General features: G+C 38.3%; 1 protein-coding gene across 8 annotated transcripts in view; it reads left to right on the plus strand.

The window, feature by feature from the left end:
- Positions 1 to 18504, plus strand: part of kcnc3a (potassium voltage-gated channel, Shaw-related subfamily, member 3a) — a 74588-nt gene that overhangs the window by 50971 nt on the left and 5113 nt on the right. For 2 of the 8 annotated variants that reach the window (XM_077212743.1, XM_077212739.1), the window contains exon 4: positions 870 to 1076. In XM_077212743.1, coding sequence (XP_077068858.1) covers positions 870 to 1076 — 207 coding nt within the window. Of the gene's footprint in view, positions 1 to 869; positions 1077 to 2090; positions 2205 to 3423; positions 3445 to 13031; positions 14996 to 16716; positions 18258 to 18504 lie in introns of those variants that run through there. The other 6 variants (XM_077212735.1, XM_077212736.1, XM_077212738.1 and 3 more) reach the window with 6 other exon arrangements.

Consider the following 18504-nt stretch of genomic DNA (forward strand, 5'->3'; position numbering starts at 1 on the left):
GAGGGTTAAACACATTAAGGTGAATAAATGTTTTTTATATACATTTTATTGTATTATAAGTATTTTTATGGTCCTTTTAATGCCTGTAATTAAACTGTTGTCAGGAAAGTGAGTTATATCTGGTTTGGCGAACTTGATGTCATGACCTTTGCTATAGAATTTTGTGACATCCATTCATCACCCTTTTGTCACAACTCCAGTGTGAATGTTCATCTTCCCAGATTTCATGGTCATATGGACTGCTGTCTTCACAGATAGATAAATATTTGTAATTCCTTCCAATGAGGTCAAATTACATAACAGTCTCTATGCCATGTTCTCCCTCGCCTTCCCATTCTCCTTTTTTTTCTATCTCTCTCCATGTCTTTAGCAAGCTTTGCCCCCTGGCTTATTTCTGTAAATTGTTGAGCGGTAACTCACGTCAGATTAGATTTGAGAGCTGTGTCTGAAGCTATAAGAACAAGTGCCCCTGCAGCTTCTTTGTTTGAGTGTGTGCACATCTCAGTCTTTCAGACACACTCATTCATGTTGTGTGTGTGTGTGTGTGTGTGTGTGTGTGTGTGTGTGTGTGTGTGTGTGTGTGTGCGTGCGTGCGTGCGTGCGTGCGTGCGTGCGTGCGTGCGTGCGTGCGTGCGTGCGTGCGTGCGCGTGTGTGTGTGTGTGATGTTCTGAGTACCCCTGCACCATTTTAATCAAGTGATACTGATGCTCTTTTTGTAGCACATATCTATTTTTTGCTTCCTTTTCATCTTCCTTCCTCCCTGTCTTTTCATGTTACTATGACTCTCTAATATCACATGCACACAGTCCCACTAATAGTCTGTTTCTTTCTTTCTTTCTTTCTTTCTTTCTTTCTTTCTTTCTTTCAGACTCAAAGCAGAATGGGGACGCTGCAAACGCAGCTCTGGCCAATGAGGACTGTCCCACTATAGATCAGGTGCTGGGGCCAGATGACAGGAGTCCGGCCACTGGTGGGTTGGGGACAGGCACGGGCCGTGAACGCTACCCCCACGATAGGGCCTGCTTCCTTCTCAGTACCGGAGAGTTCCGCACGACAGACAGCAATGTCAGGAAAGGTATGCGGCACCCACAAACAAACATGCTATTATACTCATATTTTCAGTGTACATTACAAAGAAAGGTAAGTTATATGATCCAATGCTTATTGTTGCGTATTAGGACAAACACACATAAATTGCAACAAACGACTACAGCTAAATATATATATATATATATATATATATATATATATATATATATATATATATATATATATATATATATATATATATATTATACACATCTATACTCAAATATACATTCACTTAGATGCACTTCACAAAGTACATCAGAGGTATACGCATTGAAACATACTCTCCTGCATCCATACTAACAGCATAGCTCCCTCCATCTCTTGCATTTCTCCTCATAATTCACCACATCAATCATTCTGAAGGGCGCTCATCATTAGCAAAGCTGCTACCACACACGCAGTAATAATTCAATTTGTATCTTTGGTAATAGTGTTTAATCTTTGATCAAATCTGAACTTTTCAGTGAACGTAATCCTAAAACAAATGAACAGATTTATCAAACAAATTCACTGCGTATGGTCAACAAGCTCTTCAAATGCTATCTATCTATCTATCTATCTATCTATCTATCTTTCGATCTATCTTTCTTTCTGTCTGTCTGTCAGTCTATCTGTCTATCTCTATCTATCATGCTTGCCTTTGCTCTTTCTTGCTCTCATTCATTGATTTATTACTTCATTCTCTTTCTCTTCCTGGCCTCCCACCCTGGCTGGTCTCTGTCCATGGCTTATTCCCTCCTTCCAACCTTTCATCTTGTCCTCTTTTCTCCCAATCTTCTGCACCTCATGATCTTTGCGACACATCCTCTTATGTCTTTTCATGTCCTATACTTTTTTGCAATGGCATGATTGATATCTACTGCCTTCCCTTCTATACTATACATTCCTACTCCTGCACCTTTCCATTAACATCCACGTATTCTAAATACACCCGTCTACACAACCAAATCCTACAACCCCCCCCCCCCCCCCCCTCCCCCACACACAAAAACACTAGAAGCTGCAGGTGCCAACCCAGGAGAGGAATGGTTCAAGTCGGAAGGGCCACTGCTACAGCAGGATCTCAATGCCAATTCTGCCTCTTCCTGGATCAAACCATAATGAATCAGAGGTAACACTTAAGAAAGCCACCTGTAATGCAGCGTAGAGATTGACAAAAATGGTCAATATTTACTCCATACAGCAGACTGCTCTTTCACAGGGAATTAAGTTTATATTTCAGAAGGACACATTTACTAGTATTTGTACTAAGAATATATTTAGCACATTCATACTTAAGAGCAACTATAGATATGAAAGACAAACATAGTCACACTCAGTACTTAAGTACACAGTACTAAACTGAGCTTAACAGGAACAATATGCATTTGAATCAGGGAGGACAAATAACAGTGTGTTCTGTCTGTGTGTTTGACAATTTTGTACAATATTACACTGATAAATTCTCACATTTTCAGTTTGCCCCTAGAATTAATTAATGAATTATTTTTTTACCCTTCAATGGGGGCATTTTATTTCTAACCCTATAAAAACACAACATCAAGTTCCTTTATATAGTTTATATCAAATATAATTTAAATGAAGAAATGAGTAGTGCATAAGATGTCTTAACCCTATAAATGCCCAATTTTAAATAATTGGGCAATTGGTATTTTTTATATTAATCCCAAGATATACATAGAATTCAATATAATGAATCATATTATATTTCATATATTTTTTTTTTTAAAAAGAAGTTTTTTTTAAATATCAGGGGCATTTCTTTAACTTTCAGTGGAATTTTTGCCCTGAGACTTGGGTAATTTCTGATCTCCTGTGTCTCTGACTCAAAAATGAATGTGTTTGACTAGCTTTGAAACCTTCACTATATACCTACATATATATCTCAAAGGCTAATAAGCGTTACAATATATGAGTGATGTCATTACAGCACTAGCTCCTTCATCTCTCTTTCTCACTCTCATTTTACCCTCAAAACTAAACTTTTGTCATTTTGATTATTTCCTCAATTTTTTTTCTTCCGCCTGTTTGTACATCATTCACACTCTTTTCTCTTGACTGAACTGAGCACCAGACACGAGTTAATGCTGCACTTTTAACCCTCATGCCAGTATAGTTTAAGACACACTCAAGTTCACACACCCACGGATTTGAAGAAATGAAAATGTGTTAAATATGTTATTACAGGTGGTTATATGTGTGATTTCTGCTTAATTTGAGTGTGAAATCTGCTTAATTTGAGTGTGTTTGGGGATGTTGTATTCTCTGATGTGTGTGTTTTTTAGGTGCGCTTGTCTGACTAGCTGTTGTTGTGTTATCTCCTTCCTCAGGTTGTGTCGTGTCATGCGTTTGTATGTCAGCTCTTGTTGCTACACTGTTACACATGTCTTCCCTTGTTCGTGTGTTGTCGTGTGTGTGTGCACTGTAATCCATTCAGTGTTGCTGTGACTTCTTCCTCCTCCTCCTCCTCCCTAGCGGTGACCTTTCACCTTAGTATAGTGCCCCTCAGGTCTTCGTAGAGTTTCAGTGCTCACTATACTGTCATTCAAAGGCAAAACATAGTAACTACACATTGCATTATGTCCAAAATCACATTTCTTAAACTTTGATTTCACCTTTAACAAACAGGTTTGGCTCAATGTTCAGATTCAGAAGAAAATGTGTGTGAGAATGGAAACTCAGTGAAACCATTTCCCCCAGTTCCAGTGTGGGTGTAGTTATTCTGTTTTGCCTTTTTAGGGCTGTATAACTGCCATCCCACATTATATTTACTACTGGAAAGAGGTCCGAAGAGGAATGCCTTTTAATGCCTTAGGGGTTTTGGTGAACGGTCACTGGGAAGGGTTGTGTTTTATTTGCATTTTATTTTTTATTTTTTTGAATAAAGCTGGTTTCTTCTCTCTCCTTGAACTGCCCTCCACTCTGGGGTACACTGACCAGTGTTTCATCACAGCCAGCAGATGAAAAGAAAACCCTTCATTATATGGACCAGAAACACTGAAGTCCAATATTCTAACCATGAATAGTATTTTAAGATTGCAAATGCTGTCTAGGGGCTGTGCTGAAACACTGACGCTGTTAGGATGTGTGCTACAGTCCTGTAGTCTAACTGATCAGGGACACAATTCTGCCACACATATACACAAAACATCAGGTGAGGAGAGACAAACCTGTCTGATAGACTTGAAAGAGATACATTGACATTTAAAGAGGGATTTTTATGACAAGGTAAGATGAAAAAAAAAAACATAACACAGTCACTAAAAGCTCAGCAAACACATATTACTGATGCCCACAGACACAGGTAAGTTCTCGTAGGGCTGTAATGACATACCTGGGCTGTTGCCATTTTAACTGGACACTGTGTTGCAAGTGCTGTGATGCAATTGTTTTACGAATGGAAACTGAAAGGTTTACATATATGTTAAGAGCCTAAATTGGGGGGAAATGGCCACATATAGTGGGCTTTTGTTTTAAATGTGAGACTGTTTCTTGCTTTCTCCTTTCTCTCTTTCCCCTTCTTTTCTCTCTCACTCTTTCTGGCTTGAGTTGTGCCCACATAGTGTGTTTTACTGTGATCACAGTGCCTCTTCAATTATGCTTTCAGTTCTGTTGACGAATTCAGAAGAGCACAGGTCAGGAAAGTCAAAAGTTTCTCTTTGTATGTTTTCTCACTTTTTCTTTATAGATTACATAATATTTACCTGTGTGTGTGTGTGTGTGTGTGTGTGTGTGTGTGTGTGTGTGTGTGTGTGTGTGTGTGTGTGTGTGTGTGTGTGTGTGTGTGTGTGTGTGTGTGTGTGTGTGTGTGTGTGTGTGTGTGTGTGAGTGTGTGTGAGTGTGTGTGTGTGATGGATTGTTTGGACCATTGTTTACACCCATGTTTATATGTTGTATGAAAGTGAGGGTTTCTGAGGCTTTTGTTCTTTTAGTTGCTTTTGTTTTTCAGTGTGTTCTGTTGGTATATATGCTTTAAAATAGTTCACCCCAATATGACAATTAATTTACTCATCGTTATTTCAATCCGTTATTTCAATTTCATCTCCTTTTTTTGTCCCACCGAAGAATATGGGCTGACTTTATTCGGTGAGAAACAAAAGGAGATGTTTATCAGAATGTAATATAAGAATATATGCTGTTGTAATTCATAAAATTGGTGAATGGGCTGTCAAGTAAAAGGACAAAAAGGCAGCATAAAATATCATAAACATAATATGACTACAGGCTGGAATACACTACACGACTTTTAAAATTTGAACATATTTTAAAACACTAGTCATCATTTACTGGATAAAGTAACAGGACATTCTTCTAAATTGAAGTTGTATTGTACAAGGTTTTGTGGGTAGTTTTTTGGACCAATAAGTAATACCTCCGTTTGATCTGAATTTAATAGCAGGAAATCACACGTCATCCAGCATTTTATATCTTTGAGACACTCTGTCAATTTAGATGAGTTAGATGAGTTAGTGTTATTGAGAATAGCAGAGGGCCTAACACCGATCCTTGCGGCACTCCATAGTCTACTGACGTTATCTTCGATTTTTCCCCATTTAAACAGACAAAATGGTAACGGTCTGATAAGTACGATCTAAACCTGCTTAATGCCTGTCCCAGATTTATTTAGACTGCAAATCTGGGCAAAAGTTGTGTAGTGTATTCCAGTCTTAGTGCTCTATTGTCCAAGTTATTAACCAAGTATTCTGAAGTCAGACTGTAGAGTAGAATTATGTCAGGAACAAACTGAAATGTAAGTATTATTTCACTGAAAATCAGCATTGACAGCTGTGGTCTTTCACTTTTATTATACGGAAAATGGTAGTTTCCACAATTTCCACTTTGAGGACAAATAAATACATCTAGGCTATCTAAGCATAGTCCTTAGAAGAAAAAGTCATATGAGGGCGAGTAAATAATGAAAGAACTTTAATTTGTGGGTGAACTATCCCTTTATATTCCACTCCATCGGTCTCCTCCTAAATCACCACATCATGTGTTCTTCTGTCTTCTCCCCACTCAAAACTTCTGCCTCTTTCTTATTCTACCTTCTCCCCTCTCATTCCTTCCTGCCCACTGTTGCCAAGGAAACAGTGGAAGAGAGCATTCTTGGACTAGGCGAAACATGGTGAAATATAAAATGAAGGGGTTAAAGATGGTCCAAGCAAACAAAATGTGGCCTTCTACAACCTGGCAAGTTGGTTAGAACCTTAACTTTCAGACTCCCATTTACTCCCAAGATACACTTGGAGTGTATACTACCCCCTCCAACCCCTTATCAATCATTTATTCAATCTAAAGTGCTCTCTTGATGTGGGATTATATTTGGAGTACACTGAGAGCTTTGAGTCACATACCCTTGGGCCCTGCCATTGACAGACTCTGGTGGTGAGGCTAAATGTGTGAGAGAGAGCTGCAGTCTGGATGCGTGCACACTGACTGAGGGCATTGTGGTCGTCTTCCTCTCTGACCATTGTCTTAAAGCGTAGAAATAGTACTGCACTGCAGGGCTGCAGTAACCCCCCTCTCTCTCTCTCTCTCTCTCTCTCTCTCTCTCTCTCTCTCTCTCTCTCTCTCTCACACACACTCCCTCCCATTCCTCTCCCTCTGCAGACTGATTGATTTTCCCCTGTACTCTCATTTAACCTCTCTTCTGAATCTTTGCTGTAACCGAAGAACCTGAGGGTTCTCTCTAGGGCTCAATATCTTGATGAGATAGTCCAATTCATTATCAATTTCACCATATCATGTATCACTGTGTGTATCAAAAGTGATCCATGTCCTTTCAAATAATTTTAAAGTCGCTGCAAAACCTTAACTGCTTTCTCTCTCTCAGTCTGTCTTTATATAGTATATGCCAGTAATCAGTTTACATTCATTTATTTTCTGCAGTTTATACTGCAGAAATTAATCGCATTATATTATAAATTAGTTAATATATCCACAGAATGGCAGTCCAGAATGATTCCCAACAACGAAATTGGCACAGTTTCTAATTGCAACTGCTTTTTCATGCTAGTTTGTAGTCAATCCGCAGTTCCCACAGGCGTTACAGCCAACTGCCAAAGTTCCAGGTTGCATCGGTGTGAGAATTTGACTGCAGTGCAGTAAAAATTGAGCGACAAAATATGGCAGAGAGGTTGCTGGCCTGGCCGATAATGCTTCCAGAGGGGTCAGTGCTCTCATACTGTTCGGATCACTGCCCCTCGAGGGACTGAGCAAGGGGGAGGGGCCTGTCACAAGAGTTTTTATTACTACACATTCCTCATGAAGACTATTAAAAATTGTTAATATTTCTTTCCATGTTAGGATAAATTAAAACATTTGTCTGCCTGTCGCTTTAAATACTGGAAGAGTTCGTTTTTATAGTGAGCCAGACTGCTGGATTCAACCGTTGTCTCTGCAGCATTTCTTATTAATTGTATTCAAAATAATTAATTATTTGAATCATAACAACTTATTAATCAAGTAATGTATATAAAATGCAGATCCACTGCCTTTTACTTCAGTTTTACTGAAGCCTGAATACAATGGGTTCAAGAAAAGAATAAAAAAAATTTAAAAGCATGCAAAGTAGAGAATAAAAAATGGTTTGTAAGATTTGTGTCAGTTCCGTTTGCATTTTATGGCGAATTGGGACTGGTTTATGTTCGTTAAGATGTTATCCAAGGTTAGGAAATGGATGCAGTAAAAAAAAATGTGTCTTTCAAATCAAACTGTTCAAATAAGATGTGTTGTTTATGGATGTCCGTGACTCTTCCACCATCACTGACAGTGTACTGCATTTATGACACTATCATACTTTATCTGGATGTGCTGTGAATATTATTTCAGCGTTTTTTGTTTCGCAGTGTTCTCTGCTGTCATGTTACTAGCTGCATATGTTTTTAAAAATTGTTTTTATTAAATATTTTATTATTTATATTGATATCATTTCACATACTGTTCTGCAGTCTACAGTGACATGTCAAACACTGTTACTGGGAACTTCTCTATGTGCTCTATGTTAAGTGTTTATTATTGATCGCGTTAAATGTTATAATTTTATAGTTCTGTCCATCCTTGTACTGCATATGCAGTAAATGAATGTAAACTATTCCCACTCTCACTGCAGTCATTACATACATCACATATTCCTTTTTTAAATATTCTTTTGTAATGATCAGTGTTTGTTGTATAATGATTGTGTACTGTCATTTCGTGTTGTGCTGTGTACTGTTGTGTCATATTGAGCTGTGTCTACATGTTATTTGGTGTCTAAAATCATACATGCAGATGCCATGTGACATGTATGTATATGACTATCGGTGTTTGTGTTTAAAGGAAGAACAAAAATATCCACTGGTGGATATTGCAAATATTAACCTGGATAGAATTACACAGATGAAATATAATATACTGTGTATGAACTCAAACACACTGCTGAAGCTTAGCAGCATTATAGACTATAATGGTGGATTCACATCATAACCATAAATATGAATTTCCTACTTGTAAAAAACAATTAGAAAGCTCCAACTTTCCTCACGTGACCATTGGGATGTCATATAGCTAAAAAGATGCACTTGCTTTATTTTGCTCATTACTGCAACAGACCAGACTTTGACCAAAGTGTTCACCACAGTATATTAAACTTTATTTTATTACTGTACAATATCTAAACAATCCTGCGGTTAATATTTGTGCTGCATACTAACACTCACCTTCCATCCCACCCCCAGGCCACTTGTACAGTCCTCGTAGTGTCACTAAAGTTTGACATGAGGTATGTGCACACAACAGAGAGGGACTTTCCTCCATGTCAGATCAAGGGCTTGCCCATACGAATGCTGTAGTATCATGTCTATAGGCTTACTAGCATGATTGTTAGCCACCATAAACTATGCTAAGCTGAGAAGCTATCATTTTAAGACTCTGCGTTTTATGCCTTCTGAGAACTTGATTCTAGCTCTTTGACAATTTTGATGAAGCCTTGCATACTTTCAGTAGTCAAATTGAATTATTAATCCAGATCTCTATCACAAATGCTAAAGAATTGCAGAAGCACAGAGTCTGTCGAGCACAAGTCCACAACATTGTTGTATACATAACCTCTCACCAAAGTGTTGCATGCGTAAGGCTGGTGAGTGTGAGTTGTGTTACTGTGCGTGTGATGGCGATAATGAGATAAATCAACAGGTCAATGATTATGCTGGAATCATTGTACTTTAAGTAAATACAGACACTTAGAAAACATAGGTATTGTTATTAGACTTTTGCACTTCCATGACCATAACAGTTCTATTCATAGATATATCTTAAATATTGTTTTGTTATAATAGTGGTTGATGTAAGTTTTTTTTTCTTCCCCTGCCCTCTTCTTCTTATCTGTTTTTGTTTTGCTTTTTTTTTTTTTGCTATGTATTTGCTTGTTTATTTTAGTTTAGTTTAGTTTTGCTTTGCATTCTGGGTATCTAGATCTGTTGTTCTAGATATCTTTGAACTGGAATCCAAAAGCGCAGTTGTGTCCAAACACAATTATTTTAATGTAGGCATTGTCCTAAAGCATCTATATGTTAAGAATGGACAACTAATATTTTATTAACACTAATATTAATCGTCACATTTACATTGCAGTTGTTCAGAGAAAGAGAGGGAAACATTGAAAAGTGTATATATTACTGTTGGACACGTAATGCCTTACCATAATGATCCTAATCAATCCCATTCAGAGAAAGCAAATGCTAATAGAGAGGTAAAGACAAGTCCAGCAATAGGAATAAAATGTGTGTTCTTAGCTTTACAGTGTTTGCATAACAGATGCAAGTACAGAACATGAAATTCACACACACACACACACACACACACACACACACACACACACACACACACACACACACACACACACACACACACACACACGCACACACACACACACACATTATTTACTTTTCTCTATGTAAATGAATACCTTTGGCTCTGTTGCATAAAATAACCAAATAGTTAAATATGTATAGTCCCTCAAGTCCTCTGTGGCAAACAGTCCCTTACTGGCTTGCACCAGTGGTCTGGTGTGAGGAACATGATGACCCAGATCTGTCTACCATTGCCTTCCTTTGCAGCTCCTATAGGCAATGATTTGGTGTAGATTTTGAATGACAAGTGGCTGTGCAGCACCCAGAGTGTCCCAGCAGCCCTCTGAGTCAGACTCACACACACACACACACACACACACTTCCTAGCAGAACTACATTACACAAGGGACTGGAGATAGGATTGCCGACTATACGACAGTAGGACCTTCTTAACACCCCGTGTTTTTCCTTCCTTGTGAGCTTTTGTCTCTTGTTTTGTTCTGTTAAGACTTCTAACTCACTGTGTTTGTGTACGTGTGGGAAGTTCTCCTGTGTCAGGAGGGGGTTGTCTACTATGTAATGGGCCAGCTCTTCCTTCCATATCAATTTGTGATGGCTTTTGCGAAAAACAGCGATATGTGAGTCCAGATCTCCCCCTTACACAATCAAACAGACAGTTTTGAAAAAAGTTTTTAGTTTGCCCCAAAATGAGAAATTCTGTCATAATTTACTCATCCTCATGCTGTTCCAGACTTCAATAATAATAGTATGTTTTATTTATAATGCACTTTTCTCATACCCAAAGCACTACAAACAATAAAAACAAGTAAAAATACAAAAATTACAATAATAATACAAAGCATAGAAACAAACAACAAATAAGTTAACACTGTATTGAAAAACTAATCAAATTAATTGATTTTCTTTCTTCTGTGGAACGTAAAAGAAGATTTAGATTGTGTTCACACTTTGTTTACATGTTTGGTTAGATTAAAACGTGCGGTTCATTTGAATAAGTGGGAACGCTACCATCTGTACCCTGGTGCGCACCAAACAAGTGGATCGAATAAAATATGAACGCTACACGGACCAAAGACATTATGTCATTATGTCACAAGAGGTGGACAGAATGCTCAAGCATACCATTTTTTTCTCGTCGTAGTCACGATGTTGCCCAACACAGTTCGGTACAGACGAAAATAGCCCCACACTAACACGGAAGCATTATGAGGGTCCCTACCTGCAAACCGAAGCAATTTATACTTAAATAGGCAGGAGCCATCTTTGGAAAACAGTCTCGACCAGTCGAACCACGAACGCCGTGCTACGTGCTGGTCGATAGTCACAGTTCAGCTCACGTAGCACGGCGTTCGTGGTTCGACTGGTCGAGACTGTTTTCCAAAGATGGCTCCTGCCAATATACGCGAAATGTACTGTCTTTATAAAGTATCTCCTTATTAAACTGTCTGTATACTTACAAAGTTCTCAATGCTTCGGTTTGCAGGTAGAGACCTTCATTATGCTTCCGTGTTAGTGTGGGGCTACTTTGAGCCTTGTTAATGGTATTAACTAGCGATTTTTATTTTTACTTATTCTATGCCCTATATACTAGTTTTATAAGCTAATCTGTGGCTAAACTAAAACTAAAGATAAAACTTGGTACATTGGATTATCATGAAAACGCATCCCAGAGAACGGTTGACTCGGTACCCATGTGTTATTTACCCCTAGGTTCATTTTTGGCTGGAATTGTCCTTTAAAATAACCGATTCAGGTGATCCTGATGCATCATCCACTAGCTACTAATCAGTTTTGACCCGCAAGATTGTGTGGTCACAATTTAGATTAGGGTCCAATTTCCTCAATAGCGGCTACGTATAGCGGCCCATTCAAACGGCCGCTAATGAGGCTTCTATGTATTATTTCTATGGTTTCTACAAGTGGAAACCGAGGATAGCGCAGACATTACGTCATTGATAGGCAACAATGACAAGGGACGAGACATTATTTAAAACTGGAATTTCTCTGGATTTAAAAATCCTTGGGAACTTTTGGGATAATGTAAGTACACAACTGCATGAATAATATCACACTGTTCAAGTGGTTTTTGAATATTTTATTACAAAAGTCTTACATATTGTACCTTTAAGAACGAAAACAACGCAGACAACACGCAAATAAACACAAAGCATTTTAGTGAAATCCTGTCAGTTAGCCTACAAAGATCGCTGAGGCCTAAAAAGGGAATATGTAACCAAATTACAACAACACTGGACTTAAGAAAAGAAGGAAATCCAAACCCTAAAATGAAGTTTGGCAAGACTGAAAAAAATGTCCAAAGCCAGAAATGGATGTGGAAGGAAAGCTTTCAGGCACTTTTGGGTCACGTGAAGCTGTTTTAAGTCACTATTAATCTACAGAAATACACTTATGTGTAGAGGGAAGACGAATTTGCTGCTAATAATGGAAAGACATTTAGTCTAAAAAGCACAAGCTTCACCTGGCCCACAGTGCTGAGTGAGGCTGCTTTGACTAGACGGAGCTCCTCTGCTATTCCTCTGTTGGACTCCAGTGCTAGTATCAGAACGCAGAGTGTTCTGTCTGAGACTGGGTCAAACACCTGGATGCTACACTCATTACCTCACTATTGGTCTGAGTCAGCCATCAGGTGCTTCATCCACCTGCTCTTTTACACATCTGCTCTTTTCTCTCCCTGAAAATTGTATGTGGCTGTGACTAAAGGGAGTTTTTTTATTACTGCTGTGCCATAACAACAACAACAAAAAATAATTTGACTTGATGACATTTCATAACTCTCATTTTCCTGTTTTGTCCTTGTCTCTGTCTCTGTCTGTCCCTGTCTGTCTTTCTGTCTGTCTGCTTCTGTCATTTACATTCATCTCATTTTGTCATTCTTTGCCTTCCATTTTTTTTCCTTCTCTTCCTTTCTCCTGATTTCTGAACTTTAAAAAATAAAACTTTTGTCATTCACCATGAATGAATCCAACAATTTTTTGCTTCCATAATAATTCCATTCATTCATCTTTCTCTGATATATGTAATCTATCCATTAACCATTCATCCCCTCTGGATTTTCGCTTTTGTAGCTGCTGGCTACGAGAAGTCCCGCAGCCTGAATAATATTTCGGGGATGACAGGGGCCCCCCTGCGCCTGACCCCCATCACCCCCATCAACAACTCACCCTATGAACCCTACGAGTCCCCTGGCCCTCTGCGGCGCTGCCGATCCCCCATACCCTCCATTCTGTAGCACATCTTAGGGAAAGGCAACGAAATAAACAGAAAAAAGACCCTCGCGCACCGTCATACTGCAACAGTATTAATAATCATAATAACGACGCTAAGTATTCACACCTCCGCTCCTCCATTGACTGGACAGGGTGGGGGTACACACCACTCTTTTTAATATGTCGTGCCTCAAAGGGAATGGGATACATTTATTAAGGGATTTAGAGCTTTAAGTACTAAAACGACTTCATCACATATACTTCAGGCAATATTTCAAACAGGCAACTAAAAACAATTATATGCTGTAACGTTCAGCGGATAATGCCTTATTATTGAAGATAAAAAAAAAGAAGCACTGAATATTATTAGGATAAAACTCCTCACTGGTCCATAGGCAGCGACGAGTACCCTGTAGGAAATCTTTCCCTGTAGTTGAATGAGAGTAGTTGGCTTTCCCACACGTTCCTGCCTGATTGCTGGTTGTATAAAAAAACGAGACTGTGATCCAGCAGGCTTATTCATTGAGTGCTAGTCGCTGAGATCAGCTTTGATACACCATTATAGGCCTTGAAAAATTCACTTCATATCAAAGCTTGGAATGATAAAGGTCATAGGTCACAGACAACATGCAAGTAGTTCAAGTGCATGCAAGAAAAGATGTCCATTAGGCAAGTAGAATATATCTAAACTCCCGATTCCCTTTAACTGCTATGAAGATTTGAAAATGAAGGCGCTGTATGTGCAAGTAAGCCCTGCAGTAGAGAATTAATGGATTGGATCATTTTGGCTGATTTGATTGTGATGAAGGAGTTTTTGGTGATTCAGGCCACGAGTATTATGATTATAACACAAGAACACTTAGGCCTCAATTATTCACATACAGAGTATTTCCTACAGCAACATTTGTTGTCACTCAATATTTGAAAATATAATTCACACCGTTGTTATTATTATTATGCTCTTTATTTAGGACAAAGAAAAATGCTTAAACCATTCTTGTGCAATATCAACTATTATGATGACCTCTGACCCTGAGGAGCTGACGAGGAACCCTTCAAACTTTACTATGTACAACCATTAACTTTAACAGAGAGACCGAGAACTAATCATTACAAAAAAAGAGGCTATTTTTGTACTAAGCATTTGGACATTGCGATTCGGATTGGGGTTTGGAGTTGCGCGGGCGGCTTTGAGTTGACATTTTGGGAGGACAGGATATCGTGCTGTTGCATGGAGATCTACAATTAATGTGTTGGTTTTTGTATTTTGACTCTCTACATATTCAACACCAAGTACCACGAAATGAAAAGAGCAGTGGTCTGGACACATGGCAAAAAAATAAATAAATAAGAAGTAGCCATCCTATTAAGGGCCTGCAACCTTCTGCACTTCTTCAGGACCCTGTCCAATTTGTATACTAGTGCATGAAGGAACTTCTTTTAAAATATATCCTTTCCTATGGTACTTCCTCTTAAATATGAAGACATATCAAGCTGAACTGCACTCCTCACTGCATATTCACAAATCCTGGGGCGGTGGTGAACCTCAAAGTTTCCCTACTAAGGGCAAGAGAATTAGCTAGACCTTTTCATCCTCATCATAACCATCATTAGCATTACCCTCCCTCATTATAAATCATTTTCTGATTACTGTTATTCCTATTATTTGAATGCAGTATTTGAATCAGTTCAGTTTGTTTTCTCTATGGTCCTCTTCTTTTCTTTCTGTTTATATATATTTTTTTGCCTGCTCTGTCTCTTGGATGCTGACCTTCGTTCCAATATAAAGGAGGGAACATTGAATGGATGCTGGATTGACAGCGGTCAGTAAGAGAAGAAAAAGAAATGATGACAAAATGAACTCTGTAATGCAGATATATGAGCCATATGTTTCACTGTGTGGGGGATTTGTTTCAATCTGCTGCATCTTTGAGTGCACAGATGCAAAACACACCTCCGGTGAAGATATCTCTGCAATGGCAGCTCACAAAGCTTCTTCTTGTCTTTCTCTCCATGTGAAACAACAGAAAACCTGGGGTATAAGTGACACATTTTTATCAGAAAGCAAAGTCGCGTTACTTATTTATTTTAGATTATTTTATTGCTTGCAACATATACCCATTTTTAATTTTAATGTTTTTTTTACAGTTCATATGTAATCCTTCTTTTGAATTAATTAATATAGTTTTCTTTGGGGTTTTTTATGTGTTTTTGCTACTGCCACACTACCTGTTACAATCCTCTTTCCCTCCTCTCTTCTTTCTTGGTTAAAAGACGTTCACTGCTATAGTGAAGAAAATCGTGGAGGTTGTTGATTACATGGAGCATCTGCATGGCAGCAGCAAACTAATGTGTGGCTCTGTGCTTGAACGAGTAAAACACCAATCATTAGTCATCTGCATGTGCGATGCCCTGCTTTATGTACATGCTTCAGATACATTGAAGGTCTCAGGACAATGAGCGAGGGCCATCTGCTGGATGGATGTGACACCACATGTGTGCTTGTGTAACTGGAGTGTTCAGTTAGACATTTAAGTGTAGACATTAAGTGTTTTCTTTATTATTGAACCAACAGGTCATCCAGCCGTACAAAGGCCAAATGCAGTAACTACACCACACAATTTTCATAGTGGAGCCAAACACATCCATCACAAGATTATTATCCAAGAGATCTGATTTTGCTTATAAATCAATTTTGAAAATATGCATTAACTGCGTTTTGTCTTTGCACAGCAGGATTGTTTGAGGCAGGTTATCTAACATAGATTTTTTAACTCTTTTAAAAGGTGTCTATTAAAAATGTATGTTACAAGGTGCCTTGTAAAACAAGCAAGTGTGCATTATGTATTACCTTAAATTCAGTCAAATGACCTGGTATGTTTAGGAGAGAAAGAGGGAGACTAAAATCCCTGTATGATTCAGGTCCAGCCAAAACACTGTTTTATTTCTCATCTCTTATGTCTCTTCCATGTCCCTCTCCTCTTCATCTCTCTCTTTTTTTTTTTTTTTTTTTTTTTTTTGGCCTTTGTTTTTTTATGCTCTTTATGAGGTTGTATAGTTCAGGTCTTAATGAAATGTACAGTTTTGAAATTTGACTTTGTAATTTCCAGATGCATGGATTTCTATTGCGAGCAATAAGGAAATTATAAGTCTATATATCTGTTTTGATAAGAAAATGTATTTTAACAACAAAGTTTATGTATGTTTGCGTGTACATATGGATGTGTATATTCATATTCATATGCACATGCATATTAATGATTTGCATGAAACAAATGTACAAACAAATTTTGTTTTTCATTGCTGTTTTGTTTACCAATCTGTCATTTTTTACTTGATTGCTGTGGGTGGGCGGGGGGCGGGGCTTAGTTTTGCATGCCAAGATGCTATTGGGTGGCAGAGACCATTACAACTGTTGTATTGAACATGGGGTTTTGAATGTGCTTTAACTATGTACGTTTGATTTAATTTTATTTTCTCTGTTAGACATCAAAAACATTGCAAATTGTCATTTTATGATTTATTCTTTTTCATCTTTTCACAGAGAACTATTCTGAAAGCCCAGTGCTTATCAGATATATGCAAAAAGAAGCAGTAACTGTGAACTAAGACTAGAACAGAAAATCCACTTCTTCCTTTATAAAAACATTTCCATACGAACACCTGAGCCCCCTGAACCAGTATCAGCTCCTGTGCAACTCCATTTTAGTTTGTATTCTCATCTCATGACATCATCAATCTTGTTTAATCATCTTAGTTTTGCATTATTAATGAGGAAATTGGTTGTTCTGTTTCCCCTTGCTGTTGTGTTAACCTCAGCTCTAGCCCCCTCTGCTGGTTTTTCGAGGGATGAACTGACGTATGTAGCATTCTGTGTTGTAGATCATTAGCACTCTTTGGTCACTTTAGAGGCTAAGAATACTGATTTTTAGCCCTTAATGTTTACCTGTTATATATAAGATTAAAGAAAAGATACATTAGACATTTTTAACAGACTCTGACCTGAAGGATTTTCTGTTCTCTCTCGTTTGTTGACAACTAAAATCACAAGACAATAACACTGATCAGAGCAGAGAAGATGCTAATAAGTCTGCTCACAACAGCAATGCATGTTTCCACATATACAAGATAGCTAGCACTTAGCATTCTAGTGCATTTTGTGGTTTTGCTGTGTGTTGTCTATCTGTAAAGGCATAGTCAGGGTGGACAGAGTGGATGGAACAGCTCCACTTATATCCCTTTATCTCAATCCTGAAGTTATGATGTGGAAGAGACTGGCCTGCCACAAATTAGCGTAGTTAGCAAATACCCTGGTAAGCTGGAGGCTGCATGCAATCGCAGAGGGCAATGTAAATAATTATCTTGTTCAGAGACTGCATGTGGAGTTAACAGCACAGAAACTATTGTTTGATTCAATTGTGGCATTTGAAACGGGGAGAGCAGGTCGAGTTCAAATGATTTAGCGACATTACCCAGTATCCTCTCTGTCTCTGTCAGACGTACGCTCCCCTGTCACTACTCAGGTAAATTTCTTTTTGTTTGTCTATACCAGTGCTTCCAAAATGATGTCATTCAAAACAAAGAGAGAGATGGATAAGTTACGAACACCACGTGTACATATGCATCTGTGTAAATATGAAATCATTTTTGACCCCAACACTCATTGCAAGTCTTCCTTTTCCACAGTGTCCTACTCTTCCTTTATTGTGTCATGTCATCGTTCACTTTCATTTATTCCCAACTACAAACTCTTACTGCTTCCAAATAACAACCAAAAAAGCCACGATGGCATTATGAGAAACTGAGGAAAAATAATCAGTGATTTGTAAAAAAAAAAAAAAAAAAAAGAACTTTTCAAACACGGTCTGCCATAAGTGGATTACAAAAAAAAACTATGTGGAATCAGGACGCAACCAAAATCAGGACATGAAAGGATGAGGGTCAGATGGACAGATTGTGTGTTTGGGGAACAGAGTATTGGGAGGATTGTCAACAAATGAAGAAAGGCATCGTGAAATGGAGGACAGTTTGAGGAAGAAAGAAAAAAGGCAAAGAGAGGAGGAAGGGAGCTGAACGCTTCTCAGTGTAAGAATGTACATATGGTGTTCTGTGTCACACTGTGTTCTCATGTGCCTGACTGTGTGCTTAGTGTTTTGTTTTTATTGTGTGACACTTTGTTTTCCCGCTCTTCTAATGTTTGGCGCTGTTCTCAAATGGTGCACTCGCTCTCTATTCCCTATGCCAGCTTCACTTTTTGGTAATATCAAAATAAAGGGCACTTCATGGGGAATAGGGAGTCGTTTTGGGACGCACCGTTTGTGTGAAGGAGTTC

The sequence above is a fragment of the Siphateles boraxobius genome, unplaced genomic scaffold (assembly GCF_051911475.1).
Source record: "Siphateles boraxobius isolate OS27281-9 unplaced genomic scaffold, OSU_SipBor_1 66, whole genome shotgun sequence".
Taxonomy (NCBI): Eukaryota; Metazoa; Chordata; class Actinopteri; order Cypriniformes; family Leuciscidae; genus Siphateles; species Siphateles boraxobius.